The sequence below is a fragment of the Capsicum annuum genome, chromosome 11, assembly GCF_002878395.1.
Source record: "Capsicum annuum cultivar UCD-10X-F1 chromosome 11, UCD10Xv1.1, whole genome shotgun sequence".
NCBI lineage: Eukaryota > Viridiplantae > Streptophyta > Magnoliopsida > Solanales > Solanaceae > Capsicum > Capsicum annuum.
In genome coordinates this window covers 1289163-1305726 of record NC_061121.1, presented here as the reverse complement: position 1 = coordinate 1305726, position 16564 = coordinate 1289163, and the positions used below count along the sequence as shown (strand labels likewise).

General features: G+C 33.1%; 1 protein-coding gene across 1 annotated transcript; it reads right to left on the bottom strand.

Annotated features, from left to right (window-relative positions):
- Nucleotides 1-4707: 4707 nt before the first annotated feature.
- On the bottom strand, nt 4708-14640 carry LOC107847557 (nuclear poly(A) polymerase 1). The gene is made up of 13 exons (XM_016691889.2): nt 14423-14640; nt 13669-14264; nt 11841-11918; nt 11657-11764; nt 10546-10608; nt 10297-10455; nt 9245-9358; nt 9099-9161; nt 8650-8979; nt 7280-7444; nt 6345-7178; nt 5217-5287; nt 4708-5126 (listed from the first exon to the last, which is right to left on the bottom strand). The coding sequence occupies exons 2-13, from the start codon at nt 13756-13758 to the stop codon at nt 5084-5086; spliced, it is 2118 nt and encodes a 705-aa protein (XP_016547375.2). The 5' UTR covers nt 13759-14264; nt 14423-14640; the 3' UTR covers nt 4708-5083.
- Nucleotides 14641-16564: the final 1924 nt, after the last annotated feature.

Below are 16564 nucleotides of genomic sequence, written 5' to 3'. Positions count from 1 at the left end.
TTATTATTATGGTTGTTCAAAGTTAGGCCTAAGTACAGCAGAATAATATCTGATTCAACAACTATATTATCTCTAGAAACTCCTAAAACAGGTAAGGAAGTCATAATATAGTTAATTAAGCAAAAAGGCAAAGAATTTTAAATTGCAAAATTTGGATAATCATGAAATTAAATTTAAGTTATATACACTGATAATATTTATATATATAAAAAAAAATTATATCTTTCGAATACCATACATAAAAGTTTATTATGAAAAATTACCTCTTGTTTCAGAAAATAAATATTATCAATAGTAGTGGAGTCGAAATTATTATTAAGAGGGTTCAAAATATAAAGTAAATATATGAACTAATCGAAGATGTCCGACATCTATTATATATACATAAGAAGATAATTTCAAATATGTATAAATAGAATAGTTTTTCACCAACTTTAAGCTAGTTCGCCCTTTAAATCAATATCATAAACATTTTATAATGTCAGTGTGCATAACTTAAACTCTATTATATTTACTATTAGTTAGAGAGGGGAAAGCCTATACCAACTTCTTGAATGTTCTTAGAAATTATTTTGAAAATTTGACAGCAAAGACACTCTTATATTATAATTTAATAATTGTAAATGCTTAATCACTTGTTGTTCCACTTAATCTTTTGAATAATTTTGATTTGCTAATTAATGGAATTGTTTAAGTTGGAACATGTGGAGGTCAATGGCACTACGTACCTGATAAAATTCAATTGGAGGTGATAATCATAGTGATTTAAAAGATAATTGTAAATGATAGTAATCTATTATTATATCTAGGGTGTTCATGGTTTGATTAAAAATTAAATCCAACCGCGAATCAAATCAAACCGATTAAAAAAATAACGTTTTGTTTGATTTAATTTGATTTTAAATTTTAAAAATCGATATTTATGTGGTTTGATTTAGGTTTTACTCTAAAATAACCGACAAAATAACCAAATCGAACCGATATATATATATATATATATATATAAATTATTTATATATTATTCATGAATAAAAAATAAATATTTGTTACATTTTAAATTTTATTCATGAATTTAACTTTAACCGTAACTCTTTGTCATATGTCTCCATCTAGTTGACAGTACGTTATGAGATTCTAAATGATTTTTGCACTTTGAATAACAAATGATACTAATTGTGAAAATTATCTTGTTGTCTAGGGAATTTTACAGGTGAATTTAATTAGATTATAAATAACCACTAATTTTGAACTTTCTTTTTGTTTCTATTGAGCAAAAAAAATTATGTGTTCACCTTTTGGGGGGTTTATTATATTGTTCTCTTATATGTAGTTTCTAAATAATTTTTGTAAAAGTGTTCATATGATGTTGTTCGTGGTTTTGCCTAAATATAACATTAAATTGACATCTTAGTTTTAAGATTAGGGCACAACACTATGTTTGATTGGATTTATTTTTTGTAAAATTTCAACTTTATCATTAGTTAAAGTTATAAATCGAACGAAACCGAACTAAACCGACAAGAACCAAACCAACGACTATTTTCTTGTGTTGGTTTGGTTTGGTTTTTGAAATTTAAAAACCGATTAAGTTAATTTGATTATGGTTTTGACCAATAACCGACCCATGAACATCCCTAATTATATCATTTAAAATAAAGCTCTGTATAAAGCATGACTTATTATTACAGTGAAATGTTGTTATACAGAACATATTAGTGAAAATTTTTTATAAAAGATTCTTATTAGAGAAACTAGAAAGTTCTGATTGTATCTTGTAAATGTTGTTTAATACAATAACAAGAACTCAACAACGATATATACTCAGTATATTCTCATAAATTTTGTCAGAGAATAATAAATTGTACTCGATCAGTTGCTATCACTATCTCAGAAGTAAGGTAGAGATCGAGATTGTTTACGATAGACCTTCATCTCAAAACAATAACAGTACAGAAAAAGACATAATGTACGAACTAAGAACAATAGGTGATAATAAAATAACAGACAGTAACAAAAATAAGATCTTGTAGACTACCATAAAAATAATACTATCATCAATCTATCAAAAACAACAAACATGACTATTAGCAACGATAACAAATACCGAGTTTCTCTTTACACTAACCTTCTACGCTAATTCACATCTTCCACGCCTTCCTAACTAAATTTTTTTCATAATTATTTGGTTAATTAATAGTTAATTATGCTATAAAAAGTAAGTAACGTGTTCCTCTTTTGCTTTTCAACTTTTAATTCTTTAATCAAGAAACACTTAAAATGGAAAAGAACTTGTAATATTGCTTAATAAATTAGAGAGTAGTCCGTATAGAGAATTTAAATACAGAAATATAAAAGATAATTGGCATACACTTTTATGATGATCCACAAATTATGTTGTGATTAAGGTCAACTTTTTTAAAAATAAATAAAGAAAATCACACCACAATGGCAATTTGACTCTATTTAATAGTTAAAAAAATAATTAAAGATAGTGGTAGGTAGACATATATAGCTAATAGTATTTTCTTTTTAAATGGACAAGCACATGAAACAACAAAATTAATCAAAAATTCTAGAGGATTCACACTTTATTGGGAATTAAAAATAGATAAATAAATAAATAAAAAGCACTCCCTCTTTCAATTAGTTGTCATATTTCTTTTTTGAAAGTAAATTCATTTATTTTCTTAAAATAACTTAAATTAGATCAACAAATAAGTCTACAAATTGTAAATTTTTCTCATGTTAATTTGATCAAAAAAAATATATTTTATAGTGCTAATTAAAGTTTATATAATTTTATTCTCGAGAAGCAAAACATGACAATTAATACGAACGGAGGGAGTAACAACAATTTAAGATGATAACCACAATATCATTAAGAAGATAAATCAAAGATTAAGCACAATAATCAAATTTGACCTTGAAAAGTACAAAAATGTCAATTACTTTCAATGATATGTGTGAAGTATTAAATCCAATAAAAAAGAAAAAGAAAAAAAAATAGTCACTATTATCACATGGGACTTTATTGGAGTACAATTCCTTCTTGCCTTCCCCAATTAATATTTACCTCAAATACATAAAGGGTAAAATAATTTGATGCATAAAGTATTTTGTATGTATATCGAGTTTAAAGAAGGATTATATGTTAAGACGTATGATATAAACAGTTTATCTTGATGTGAGCTCGCAATTCAGACCTGTAACTTATAGATCACACGATTTATTTCAAAAGTATATTTATCTAAAAAGATTTGCTAAAATTTTCAACTTGATCATAAAAATTAGCGTTTGAAAATTTAATGGAGAAATGCTTTATAGCATGTTTGGCTAATCTTCTACTATTTATTATGAGAAATACTCTTTCTCGTAAAGCTGTTTGAATGAGTATTTTTGGAGAATAGCAATTTATATTTAATTAATTAAATTGATAAACAGTCAAATAAACCTTACGTGTTAAAAAGGAGAAAGCAAAAGGATAGAGTAACAAATTAAATGAATGTTTTCTTTGATACGAGTACGACAATTTTTTAGGGAATTCTGAGTGAATTGTTAAGATAATATTGAAGTAAAGTCGATTGATTGTTGATTTTTTGTTTGCACTCTACTCATAACAAAATTTAAAGACGAGTAATCAAAATAGTCACTTCCAATCATATTCATCCTGATTGGAAGTCTCGAGTTCATATTAAAATTTGAAGAAAAAAAATGGTAGGGTTCATTTTCCCCTTTAATATTGGTATCGAAATATTCCAATAGAAATCTTATGCAATTATGAATTTGAATTAGCTGAAATTTCAATACGAATATCGAATATTGAATTCAAAATCAAAACAAAGATAAATAATTTTTTTTTTTTTAAAGAAAAAAAGCCAAGGGTATGAAATAGTAATACCAAGTGCAAATTGACAGGTCCATTGAACCTAAACTTACCTACCTGAATTGGAATGCTCCATTTAAGACAACAAAGAATGATTGTGTTTGAATTCCAACCCTTAGTGGCCACCTTTTCAACAATTTTTTATTTTTTTGGTTTCGTGCCCGCATTGGAGCCCCGATTAATCTGGATTGCGCGTTGCAGGGCCCATTAAGGTGGCAGCGCTCCCAACAGAGTTTTCTCCATACCTAGGGTCGAACCCTCGACCTCTGGTTAGGCGTGGAGCAGCCCCATCCACCGCACCACAACCCATGTTGGTAACAATATTTAAGTGTATCTACATATTCTTTTAACTACATGATAGCCAAGGTATTCCTGTAAAGTGGGGTCTGGAGAGGATAGGGCGTAAGCAGTTCATACTATCATCTCAAAAGTAAGGTAGAGAGTCGAGTCTAGGAAGAATAGAGAGTATGCAGTCCATACTAATACCTCAAGGTGAGGTAGAGAGGTTGTTTCCTATAAATCCCTCGAAGACAAAAGACAGTTTAGAAAATGATGCAATAGAGGTACAAGAGACAATGGAAAGGGTGGAGCGTACGCAAGCCTTACCTCTACCTCCTAGAGGTAGAGAGACTCCATGATGTTCTACCTATGCATAATCTCGATCCACAGTGGAAGGCTCCGCACCTGAGTCTCGTTAGACTCGGCTGAAGTGTAAGGTGTAAGTGAAGAAAATAGAAGAAATGAAGTCCATCCCTTAACCTTGTCTATATCCACATATAAGCATGTAAATGATTTTTTTTGGCTTTATAATATCCAAACTTGAATTACACAAACCATAAAAGTTCAGATACATATTATTTAGATAAGATATTATCCATATAATAATTTACAATAAGCACCCAAAAGGCACTTGAGAATGAGTCTCTTGTCCAAATGAAAGGTGGGTATTGAGTATTAAACAACTGATAATTTACAAGAAATCCAAATCTCAGTTAAAATTGGATTCAATTTTTTTTTTTCTTTTTCTCTCTTTTTTTGCTTTAGAAACATTCATGGCTTAGCCTAAGAGATTGCAAGATGTAGTTGCACCTCCAGCCGAAAATGGATAACAGCTCTCCTTTTTTCGTTATTCCATTTCTCTCCCGCGCCTTCAACATAGAAATAGCTCCGAGCTCCAGCATCTGATCACTGCACATATCTTCATGTGCTCTCAGTTGTTTTCCGCAAAGAAGTAAAATTGAACCTGCAAATAAGTGCGGCATATATCACAAATCTAAATAGCGCGCCTCTAGAAAAGTTCACTCATTCAATTTGGTAGTAGTCGATACAATACCTAATGAGAGGCTTCTGAGGAACCACAAATGCAGCAGCTGCAATGCTGGAGGACGGTGCTAGCTCAATCGGCTTTCAGGGGCAAGAAGAAAAAAAGCAAAAAAAATTAGAATTTCTTCGGTATTCATGTCCCACAGTAATTGTTACAGGATTTTGCATACAACATTTACACGTATGAGGTAGCAGGCAAGCTTATTATTATGGCATACAAGACAGAGAAATGGAGTGATCTTGCGGAGACCTCTTCATTAAAGTTCCTGTAAAATTCTTCAGTGCAAAGACTAATTGAAAAAGGACACTTAAGTTGCTCGGACTCTTCAAAAATGTCTCTGAGTGCGTGTCGGATCCTCCAAAAAAAGTGTATTTTTGAAGGATCCGACACAGGTGCGGCAACATTTATGGAGAGTCCGAGCAACAGACAAGAAGGTGGAGGAATTTTAGAAAAGCAACTTGGACCATATCAAGGTTCTTAATTTCAACAACTTTTTATGTCATACCAACATGGAACATACAAAATTCAGAATACAGCTAGCAACAAAACATACATAATAATATTGCAGGTGACACTAATAAAGTCGTCTGAAGGGAAATTCAAAAGGATGATTTGAACAGATTGTAAAGTAAGAGATATTTTGAAGATTTTTAAAATGGCAATTCTTATTCCTTCTTTTTATCTGACATAACATGTAAAGGGCGATTGAACTGCCCAAATTTCGTTTTTCCTACAAGAAGTAGTGAAGAAGACTAATAAGAATCAGACGTTTTTCCTAACATGATAGTCTGAGTAAGAGCACCATTGAGGGACAAACCCAACCAAAGACATCAAAGAAAAGCACAATTAACTAGTTTTTAAGCACAATCAACTGGTTTGTTAAATCCAAGAAGGCTAAGTAAGTTGGTCTCTGTATGAAACATTATCTATCAAAACAATAATCTAGGTATGATGCAGCAGCCAAAAAGTTGAACAGCAGAAAATTATTGAGGAGATTTTTATAATGCAACTGCATATCGATAGACTGAGGATGCACAAAATTGGGATTTCAAAAGACGCACAAAATTGGGATCTCAAAAGACAAGTATTCAACATGTTTTGGATTAAAATTGAAGTCTTATGAAGTTAGAAGACAACCTCAAGTTCTTCCAAGCTGTCGGTTTGTAAGACATTAGGGCTAGAACCACCAATTCTGTCCTTTTCCTCTGATGTTGCCGCCCCAACAATTTGCTCTGGTGTAGGGGGCTCTGTCTGCAGCTCATTAGCCCCATCAAAATGCTTAACTCCACTGGTCAACTCCAGTTCATCCCCAAGATTTTCAACACCATGAGATCCACTTTGCTGGCCCCCAGTCAGTTCTGCAGATTGCCCGACTGTTATTGTCTCTGTTACAGCAGCACCTGACGCAGGCAAAGGCAATGGGCTTTTGATAGAAACTTCAACTTGGTTATCAACAAGCGTAGCACTACTCAAGGTATCGCCAACATCAGCTTCAACGCGTTTCAACTCTCTAGTTTCACCTGGTGAGCTAGCATCACTGCAACTCATGGCCAGGGACTCTTTTGAGCTAAAACCTGTATTAACTTCGTCATGTTTTCTCTTTCTGCTAAAAGTCGCAGCATCGGGAGATGATGTTTTAGAAGAACCGAGTGATCTTGTAACTGAACGACTATCACTTTTTGCAGGCTGAGTAGGGCGTACTCCTCCCGGGAAGACAAAGTCAGGAAGATCTTTTCGTCTTACATGACACACATTAATCCACATGCTAGCTTTCCAAAATAAATATGCATATACATCTCGCCTAAATTCCTCAACTGTCGCCCTTATATCAAATTGTTCGCCTTGTTGAGGATTAGCACCTTGTTTTCTACGCAAACCCATAAAATAAGAATGGTGAAATGGCTTAGATTTATCTGAGAATTCACCCGGATGTGGATGGCATTGAAGTACACCGACGGTGTCTCTCTCAATCTGGATGAATTGAGCAAGGACGCCTCATCAATCAGTTACTTTGGCAAAAGCGATAGAGGTGAAACCATCAAAAATTTGAAGCAGAAGAAAAGAAACATCACCTTCAGAGTGAGCTGGCGAATCCTAGATTCAACCCATCCTTTCCATTGCCTCATGTCATCGTCACTTTCTGCAGCTATGTCTATTCGCAAGTAGTTTCTATAGGCTTCAAAGAAAGGGAAAGGCTCAAATAGACTTTCCCAGCTAGCTTTGTTAGCTTCTATTTCCTATATACACAAAAGTAAGCAAGTGAATGAAAACCTCAATTGATGAAAATACCTCAATTGATGAAACTATAAATAACGATAACAGTAATAGGACTAAAATAGAAGTCACAACTTTAAAGCAAAAGTGCCACAAAAACCAAATGAACAGTCTAAAAAGACCTTAGGAAATCAAGTAATTTAACCATGAACATTAAATTCATTATACGCATGCTAGAACCTCCAAAACAAATAGTTAATCATAAATCACGGAAAAAGCAAACATCATTTGAGCAAAGACTGAATGAAATTCAGTAAAGCACTGAGATGACAGCAAAGCTTTAAACCTTCATTGACGCAAGTTCTTATTTTACATTTTTAGAAATATGATGCAATCTAAAAACAAGAACTTCACATGGTCAAAATGTCAACCTTCTAAGATTGCAACATATGCTAGAGACAACAGCTGAATACTTAATAATTACAGATATGAATCACGACTTAACACATTAGGGCTAAGCAACTGTAGATATTTGTCTCAAAAGCAGAGCTTAATTTCTCCCAAGGTCTATTAGAATCACGCATACTCACCAAGTTAAAGTCTGCTGCTACTACCTCAGGTGTTATGGTTAAGATATAGCAGTCCATAGACATCTAATTTGGGGTATTACGCCTACTTCGTAAATTGAAATAATAGGCCTTTTGTATATTAATAGAGAGAGACAGACAGACAGAGAAGAGAGCAGCTCTAGTTTATGCCACCTTGTTGCAAAAGGATGTAAAAGACAAGGTGAATAGTCATTAAGGAAAATTCTGAATCACGTGGAGCTATAAGATTGCAGGCTACTCTCTGTTGAGAATAGTAACTTCAATTGCAGGCTACTTCAATCAGACTCTACCAAACTACAGTAATTATGACATGCATTAAGCAACGAAAACATGGAACACTGAAAGTAAGCAGCAAGTTACTTATCATGTGATAAAAGACAGTTGAGCAAAATGCTTCTACTAAACCAAAGATGATGCTCCCACATAATGCCACTCAATTCAACAACATGATTTGAGACAAAATCATAGTTTTTTTCTTTTTGATGTGTATTAAATAATAGAAATTAAATGGGTTAAATTAATAGAACCAATAGGTAAGATAAAACCTGCAGATCATAATGATTGTGCTCAGTATAATAGTAAAAGCAGTAAACCCCAGAAAACTAAGCACATATAAATACCTCACAAATTTCATTTCCTCTATGGAATTCTTCCATCATGACACGCAAGGTACTCGTTGAAACATTGTAACTAGAATTCATGCAGGGATATGCTGGAGTTATTATTGGCATTAAATGCTGCCTATCTTTATAATTCCTCCGAGGATCCCAATAGGCAAGCCCAAGAGATCCTTCAGTTATTGGACACAGCAAAACAGGGTTTGGCCAGCGCCACAAACTATAGACTCTGAAAAACCGAGAGACCAACATGCTAGGAGATGCGTTAGGATAAAGCTGGCAAATCCTAGCAACAAGCAATGCCCAATTTATACCGCCTAGAAATCCAGTAACCTGGTCAAAACAGAAGCAACACAAGTTTAAGAGACGCCAACTGTCTTAAACTAAGATAGCAGGTACTGCACCTTTTAAGTACACATAAGATGATACAAGGGGCCATGTCAGATTCTTACATTTGAGTAAACTCCACGTCTCTTTGCCCATAATCTCATGCATCTCAGTGTGGTGCGGAAACTCTACAGAAACCAAAGAAGGGGGAGGGGAAGATTAAGTGTAAAGTTTCAAATCAAATGCATTTACATAATTGTGAGGCAAAAACCTGAATATTGGGTACTAAATGCAAAACTTGATCAGTTACTCTGCATCCATTAAGACTACGAACAGTCTGATCGTCCACATTCTGTAGCATAGACTCCTGTGAAACATCCAAGTCCTGCGAGAGACAAATAGGAGTAAAATCTAATGCAGTGCATCTCGTTCACGGATTTTAAAATATTTATTCAAACAGCATACCAAGATTTCAGATGAATAGTATGAAAACATCACTAGTCAGAACTATGATCTAACAAATACAAGGAACACAGTATAGTCATTAGCACACAACAGAAGAGAAGATAACTGAACACTACTGCTAACAGATAACACTAGTGAAGAGTAAGTAGGAATGAGCAAGTCTATAGTTCAGATTTAGAAGAAGTAAACAAGAAAAAATAAATCTCTGTTTAGATACCTTGAAGCAGTGAAGTTCCAGAATCCTCGTGCAATTGCAGAAAAAAGCACATTAATTTGTATTTTACAAAAAAGAGCAAGGAGAAGTAGCAAGTAATTATGCACAAATTACATAGTACAGTAATAAGATTTCACTCCCCTACACCCCTCTTTCAGACGTTCAATTAGTTAAAGAGCCTAAAACAAATATATATCCTCGTAAAATGACCAGGTACAGCTTTCAATACCCATCTGTTGTTATTTAATAAGCATCCAAGCGGTTACTTAAAGATACAGCAAAACCATAGTAGCTTTCACTTGACCAGCTACTACTTACATCCAAACCAAGATAAATGGAGTTATAAAATCTATGAAGCCATCCATGTCATTTACATATTGCACATTCCTTGGCCACTTAGAAATTTGATCAGGAAAATGAAAAAAATAAATGCAGTTCATCAAAAGAAATGAGTAAGTAAATGCATCAAATGGAGATGTTGAACCCACCATGCTAGGTTCACCATTTCAACCAATTATGAAGATAATATGCACAAGCATTTAACAAAGCCAAATGCATATCAGAAGACAGATTTCCCAGAACTACAAAGGATGGTGCATCCGAAAGCAACAGCATAATCAATCACATACAAGAGAATCATATACCTCAGGAATAACCCAGAGTGATACATTTGCATAAAGAAGATCTATAGAAACCCCATTGAACTTGAACTTCATAACAGGAACGTGAGCATCAGGAACAGGATGAAGTTCTTGTATTTCAGGCATCTCTTCAAGCATTCTATGAAGTTCACCAAAGAAGTCCTGAAATGTGAAGAAGAATATTACATGCATCAACCTTCAGCACAGAATCCTAAAATTAAAGGATGTAAACTGAAACAGCTTTCATTGTACCTCCCGCATTGCATGTCGAGGTCCTACACATAAAGTGTCTATATCAGCACCAGGACCATGTACCTGTTAAAAGAGACCCAAAAAAAAAGGTTAACTTGATAAAGTGAAAGGGTAAGAATCTAACAAGCAGGATAAGCCAAGAAATATAATATACAAATTACTCCTTTGGCCTTTATAGACTTAAATCACCTTTTTTGTAAAGATACAAATACATTCAAAACACCAGAATGCAAGATGTTACTACCTGAAGTTTCTCCTTCCAGTTTTGAATGCCGCCTCACAAAGGGTGACAATTACTAAAAACTATCACTACATAATCCTTTCCCATGACTTCCCAAATTTAAAAAACTATCAAAGTCAGAGTGATGAGAAGAAAAATATGAGGTCTCAAGTTCAAATCCCAACAGAAGAAAAAACACTTGGCGATTCTTCTCCATTCGTCCAAAGCCTTGGTGGTCAGAGTTACAAACTCTGGTGTTGGTAGGAGATAGCTGGTACTACATGACTAAGTCGAGTTGCATGCAAATTGACCCAAATATACTGGTTATAAAAGAAAGCTGAAAAAAGGTCAAGTTGCAAAACCAACTCATAAATAACACAAGAGTCGGAAAACACAACAGAATTGACAAGACAAAAATAACATGCCAGTGTTGTTCCACAAAGTGGTGAGATTTACGGAGGATAGAGTGTATGCAGACCTTACTCCCACCTCATAGGTAAAGAAGTTTCCAATTGATGGGAGAAGGAAGTGAAAGAACACCAAATTATTCTTGCTTACTGAAGTTATCACAAGATTGCTATAAATTAAAATATCTGCAAGGACCTGAAGAAAAGTTCTATACCAACTACCCTCTCATAAATCAAGTACTATATAAGATTTGACATATTCATTATATATGCAACTGCTGCCTTTGACCTGAGAAAATTTGGTACTCCCTAAAGATCTAATCATAAAAATAAACCCCTTCTCCCAACCCCTAACTCCAAATAAAAAATCTTCATTTAAAGTTGTTTCAGTATTGAGCCATAGACATGCAAAAAGAAGAAACCAAGACTAGATACTACCAGTTGAATTTTACAAAGGGTTATAACAAAAGGAAGTGAGACATACACCAAGCCGATATGAACCAAATGTGAAAATTTTTGCATTTGCCTCATGCACCAGGTCATCATTGAAGCCTTTAGCACGACAGACATTTTTCACCCACGTCTTCACAATCTGTATTATTCCAAAATCAGCAATTAATGACTTTGTTATAGAAAATTAAGAATTCTTAGTTCAAAATAAGATTAACCTGGTCTAATCTCCCTAGTACTTCTTCCCTTTTAATGGCTTCTTCATGACTTTCATACAAGCCTGCATCTGAAAGAAACTGAAAAAGTACCGTCCTTGTCAGGTATTTTTTTAAAATACAATCCACGCACACACACACACACACACACATATATGATTGGTTCAAACATTGTTCTCTCTTGAATCAGACATCAATTATGGGACACAGATCTGTGTTAGCTTAATCATTCAACGGAAAAACAATATATGGTTGAGAAGGAAAACTTGGCTTGATTTTAATCACATCTTAGATTGATTTTTAAAGCACCCTCTCAATGCCACAAGTACAAAAGCATGGTAATATCTGGCTAACTTCAAAATTGCATGTCCTATCCTATTAATCAACCAAATACAAAACATTTATACTAAACACTTCTTTAGGCAGGATTATAGGCTTATAGCTGACGAGCCTTCTGAACGGGGATTGATGTAAACCTACCTGTACAAGCATTTAGGTAAGACCTAAGTTTAATTTGCTTGGCTTAAAACTTTTATTATCACCACTACTTAATAACAGTATTTTCTTCTCTTTCTTTATGACAAGGGAATCCGAAGGGTAGCACATAGGATAAACCCTGCTTCGGCGTAATAGCTCGTAAACCACACAAACGATGTAAACCTCACTAGGCACGCCACGTGTGACCAGCTCGACCAAAAAACATGCAGGATTCGAATCTGAGAAACCCAATTTGGAAGACCCCTACTCAACAAACTTGGCCACCCTTGCAGGTTACTTAAAACCAGAATTTATAATTACTCTTACTCATAGATATATATCGCCTTGGTCTTTTTGGAGTTGAACGACGAATCTCTTTGAAGATCCATGTGTTCTGACTGATATACTGAAGTATTTAACAAGCTTATGATGCAACTTTAACTTACAAATCTGTTCAAGAAACAAGGTCGACAACACACAAAATCCCAGTTTATAACCTTTGAATTATGCAAAATCAACTCTCCCAGGTATTCAGAGTCGGGGGAAATCCCTTAAAAGTGTTAAATCACGCTCTTTATTGACAATATGAAAACCCATCACAAAAACAGCAACAAGGACATACCCCGTGTAATTCCACAAGTGGGGTCTAGGAAGGGTACTGCTTCCGATCATCACAACACAGCAACAACAACATAACAGCATACCAAGTGTAATCCCACATTGGAGTCTCAGGAGGGTTGAATGTACGCAGACCTCTTACCCCTACCTCGTAGAGATAGAGAGACTATTTCCAATCATCACAAACACAGTAATAACAATGACATACACACTGTAACCCCACAAGTGGAGTCTCGGGAGGGTTGAATGTATTCAGACCGCTTACCCCTACCTCGTAGGGATAGAGAGACTTTCCAATCATCACAACACAGCAACAACAACATAACAACATACCAAGTGTAATCCCACATTGGAGTCTCAGGAGGGTTGAATGTATTCAGACCTCTTACCCCTACCTCGTAGGGATAGGGAGACTATTTCCAATCATCACATACACAACAACAACAACAACAACATACACAGCATAACCCCACAAGTGGAGTCTCGGGAGGGTTGAATGTACGTAGACCTCTTACCCCTACCTCGTAGAGATAGAGAGACTATTTCCGATCATCACAAACACTAAAACAATAACAACAACATACACAGTGTAAGCCCACAAGTGCGTTTTGAGGAGGGTAGACTCTATGCATACCTTACCCCTGCCTCATAGAAATAAAGATGCTTCCAATCATCACAAACACATCAAAAACTTAAATCTTCACACTCAAAACTACAAACTAAAGCAAGAACAAACCTTTTCTAATTCGCGATTTCGAACAACATCCAATTCAGTTGGTCCACCAGTTGAAATTGGCTCAGATATTCCATAAGCAGTGCTACTCATCGCCTCCAAACAACACTAAAGAACTAATTTTTTCTCCTTTTTTCTTTTTTACTCAATAAAAACACAATAACTCTATAAAGCTCTAATTTTTTCCTTTTTTTGACAGGGCCAACAAGGCTCTAATCTTTTTTTGCATATAATAACAAAATTAATCTTCAGCCACAATTTTTTTCCCTTTTTTTCCAAATAAATTCACTTACAACAAACAAATGTAACTGATGAACCAAAAAAAGGCAAAAAACTAAAAATAAAAATTATGAGTATTATACTTGAGACAAATTTCTCATTAAATTACGAGAAGCAGCTACAAATAAACTAAAATACAATAAATAAACACAAAAAGACAAATTAAAAACTAAAAACCCTAATTTTTTTCTCGATTTTTTTTTTTGCTATTTTTTTCCTATATAATACAAACTTCAAATTGGTCGAATTTAGCTCGAATGTCTCAATTGATGCTGAATGTTTTGCTCGATTATAGCTTCGTTCTTCGCTCGATCGAAACCCTAGAATTTAACAAAAACACAAAAAAAAGTAAAAAAATTAATTAATTAATTAATGATGTGATTGAAATTGAAATTAATATGCATATAAAAATAATTGATGAGAATAAATTGATTAGAAAAAAAAATAAAGTAGAGAGAGAATTAAAGATGAAACTTACAGGAGAGACAGACGAGGGACGATGAATAGAGAGAGAGAGCACAAAAGAAGAATAAATAATGGAGATAATTTTTATTTCCTTTAACAAATAAAACAAATAGTATTGCGTAATAAAACTTTCGCTATGTGTAGAACAGCAGAATATTGAGAAACGGTCTTAGTATAAGAATGTATAATAGGCGGTCTTGAATGCATAAACTTTTATCATATTGCAATAACCTTTTGGGTTGTTTATCGGTTGGATAATTATATTTAGCGGTTCGACTTATTGATTGTCTGCTTTTAATATATTAATCCGCTAGTCACCCAATAAGATAACAGTTGGTTCGATATTGGATTAGCAATTAACGGATGGTTTTCGAATGGTGTGATGGATTAATTTAAGAGATAATGAAATACCAAGCAATTATTGATAGTTCCTCAATTTTTTACCGACTAAGTTATTTGTATACTACAATTGATCTATTTATAAATCTTTTAGGCTTCTTATAGTTATTTAATAGGTTAAGGGTGTGTTTGGTATAATGAAAAATATTTTCTGAAAAATGTTTTTCAATTTTCCCTTGTTTGGTTGTAATGAAATATTGGGAAAATATTTACCACAACAACTCATTTTTCTCCATTTGATGGAAAATGACTTCCCTCGTGGGTCAAGGGAAGTCATTTTTCAGAAAATGACAAATGACACTTATAAGTTCGTTGAATGTATTGTTATTTTCATATTCATAGAGAAAAACTTACCTATGTTACAATTTGTTAATTGCATATTCCATCTTGTCATTGATGTAACTTGTTTCACGAAGCTGAATAAGCTTGTTGTTCCGTTATATTTCTATTGATTGTAGTATCTTGAGATTGTCCTGACAAAATGTTGAAAAGTGTCTTCTATATTTACTAATTAATAGTTGTTTAAATTTAGTGATTGTAGTATTTTAGAATTCGATATTGATATTATTTGTTATGGTTAAATTATTTCTTATAAATTGTTGACTTGTTAGAGTCACTAATATACTAGTTAACAGTTAGTAGTATTTTCTAAAAAATATTTTTTCACTCACCAATCAAACACTAAAAAAAAAAAAATCTAAAAAATATTCTCTACTCACCAACCAAACACCATAAAATATTTTCCAAAAAAAAAAATTCACTCACCAACCAAACATGAGAAAATAAGTAGAAAACCAACTTATTTTTTAGGAAAACATTTTTCATGAAAAATATTTTCCATCATACCAAACACACCGTAAAACATAGAATCAAATAAGAATTTTTTTCTAAACTTAAGATGTATGTAGAAACATTTTTAATTACTACGTCGATAGAAAAATCAAAACTTTAATATTATTTGAATTTTTATGTTTTATATCAAACTCTGTGAAGGACACATTTGAGTTGTTTCATTTTTGTGCGGTCCTTTGTGTCGTCAAGAATAATTTATGTTTGATTTAAGAATTATTTTTAGGTTTTTTTTTACATTTTGGAAAGTATGACTGTGCTTTATGGTTAGATGTCATAAGAAGTGATCTATTTTTTTTCTAAACTAACAAGTGAATAGAACAATAAATAGAGTTTTATACGTTGGATTGACAGAGATACTTGATATATCTAGGAGTAAAATATAATTATAATAATTCTTAATGGGTTAATGATTTGTCCGATAAGAAAATTGAGTAATCCACTCCTGCACCAATAAGCCACTAATTGTAAAATTTTGATCTGTTCTCCAATCATTAATCCGATAATTCATTACCAATAAGCCAATAAACTAACTTTGCGGTTGGATTAACGGTTACGATTACGATTACGATTCGGTTTTGAACAGCCCTAATAATTTTATCAGTTAAATATGCATGAGTTAATAATCAAAAGGTCAAATAAATAAACGTGTCGTTTAACTTAGCTTCAAATGACATTTAGGTACTTAACACTTAATTTTAAGTGTGCACAAATAGATATTTAGCACTCATTTGGCCATAGATTTTTCAAGTACTTTTTGAGAAAAAAAAAAAACTTGGGAAAAAAATTTGATCATTCAATTTGTCATTATTATTAAATATTTTTGAAAAGCAATTCAAATTCTTATATACTAGAAAAAATTAGTATTCGGAAAAAATTTCATTATTTGAAAAACTTTAAAAATTTA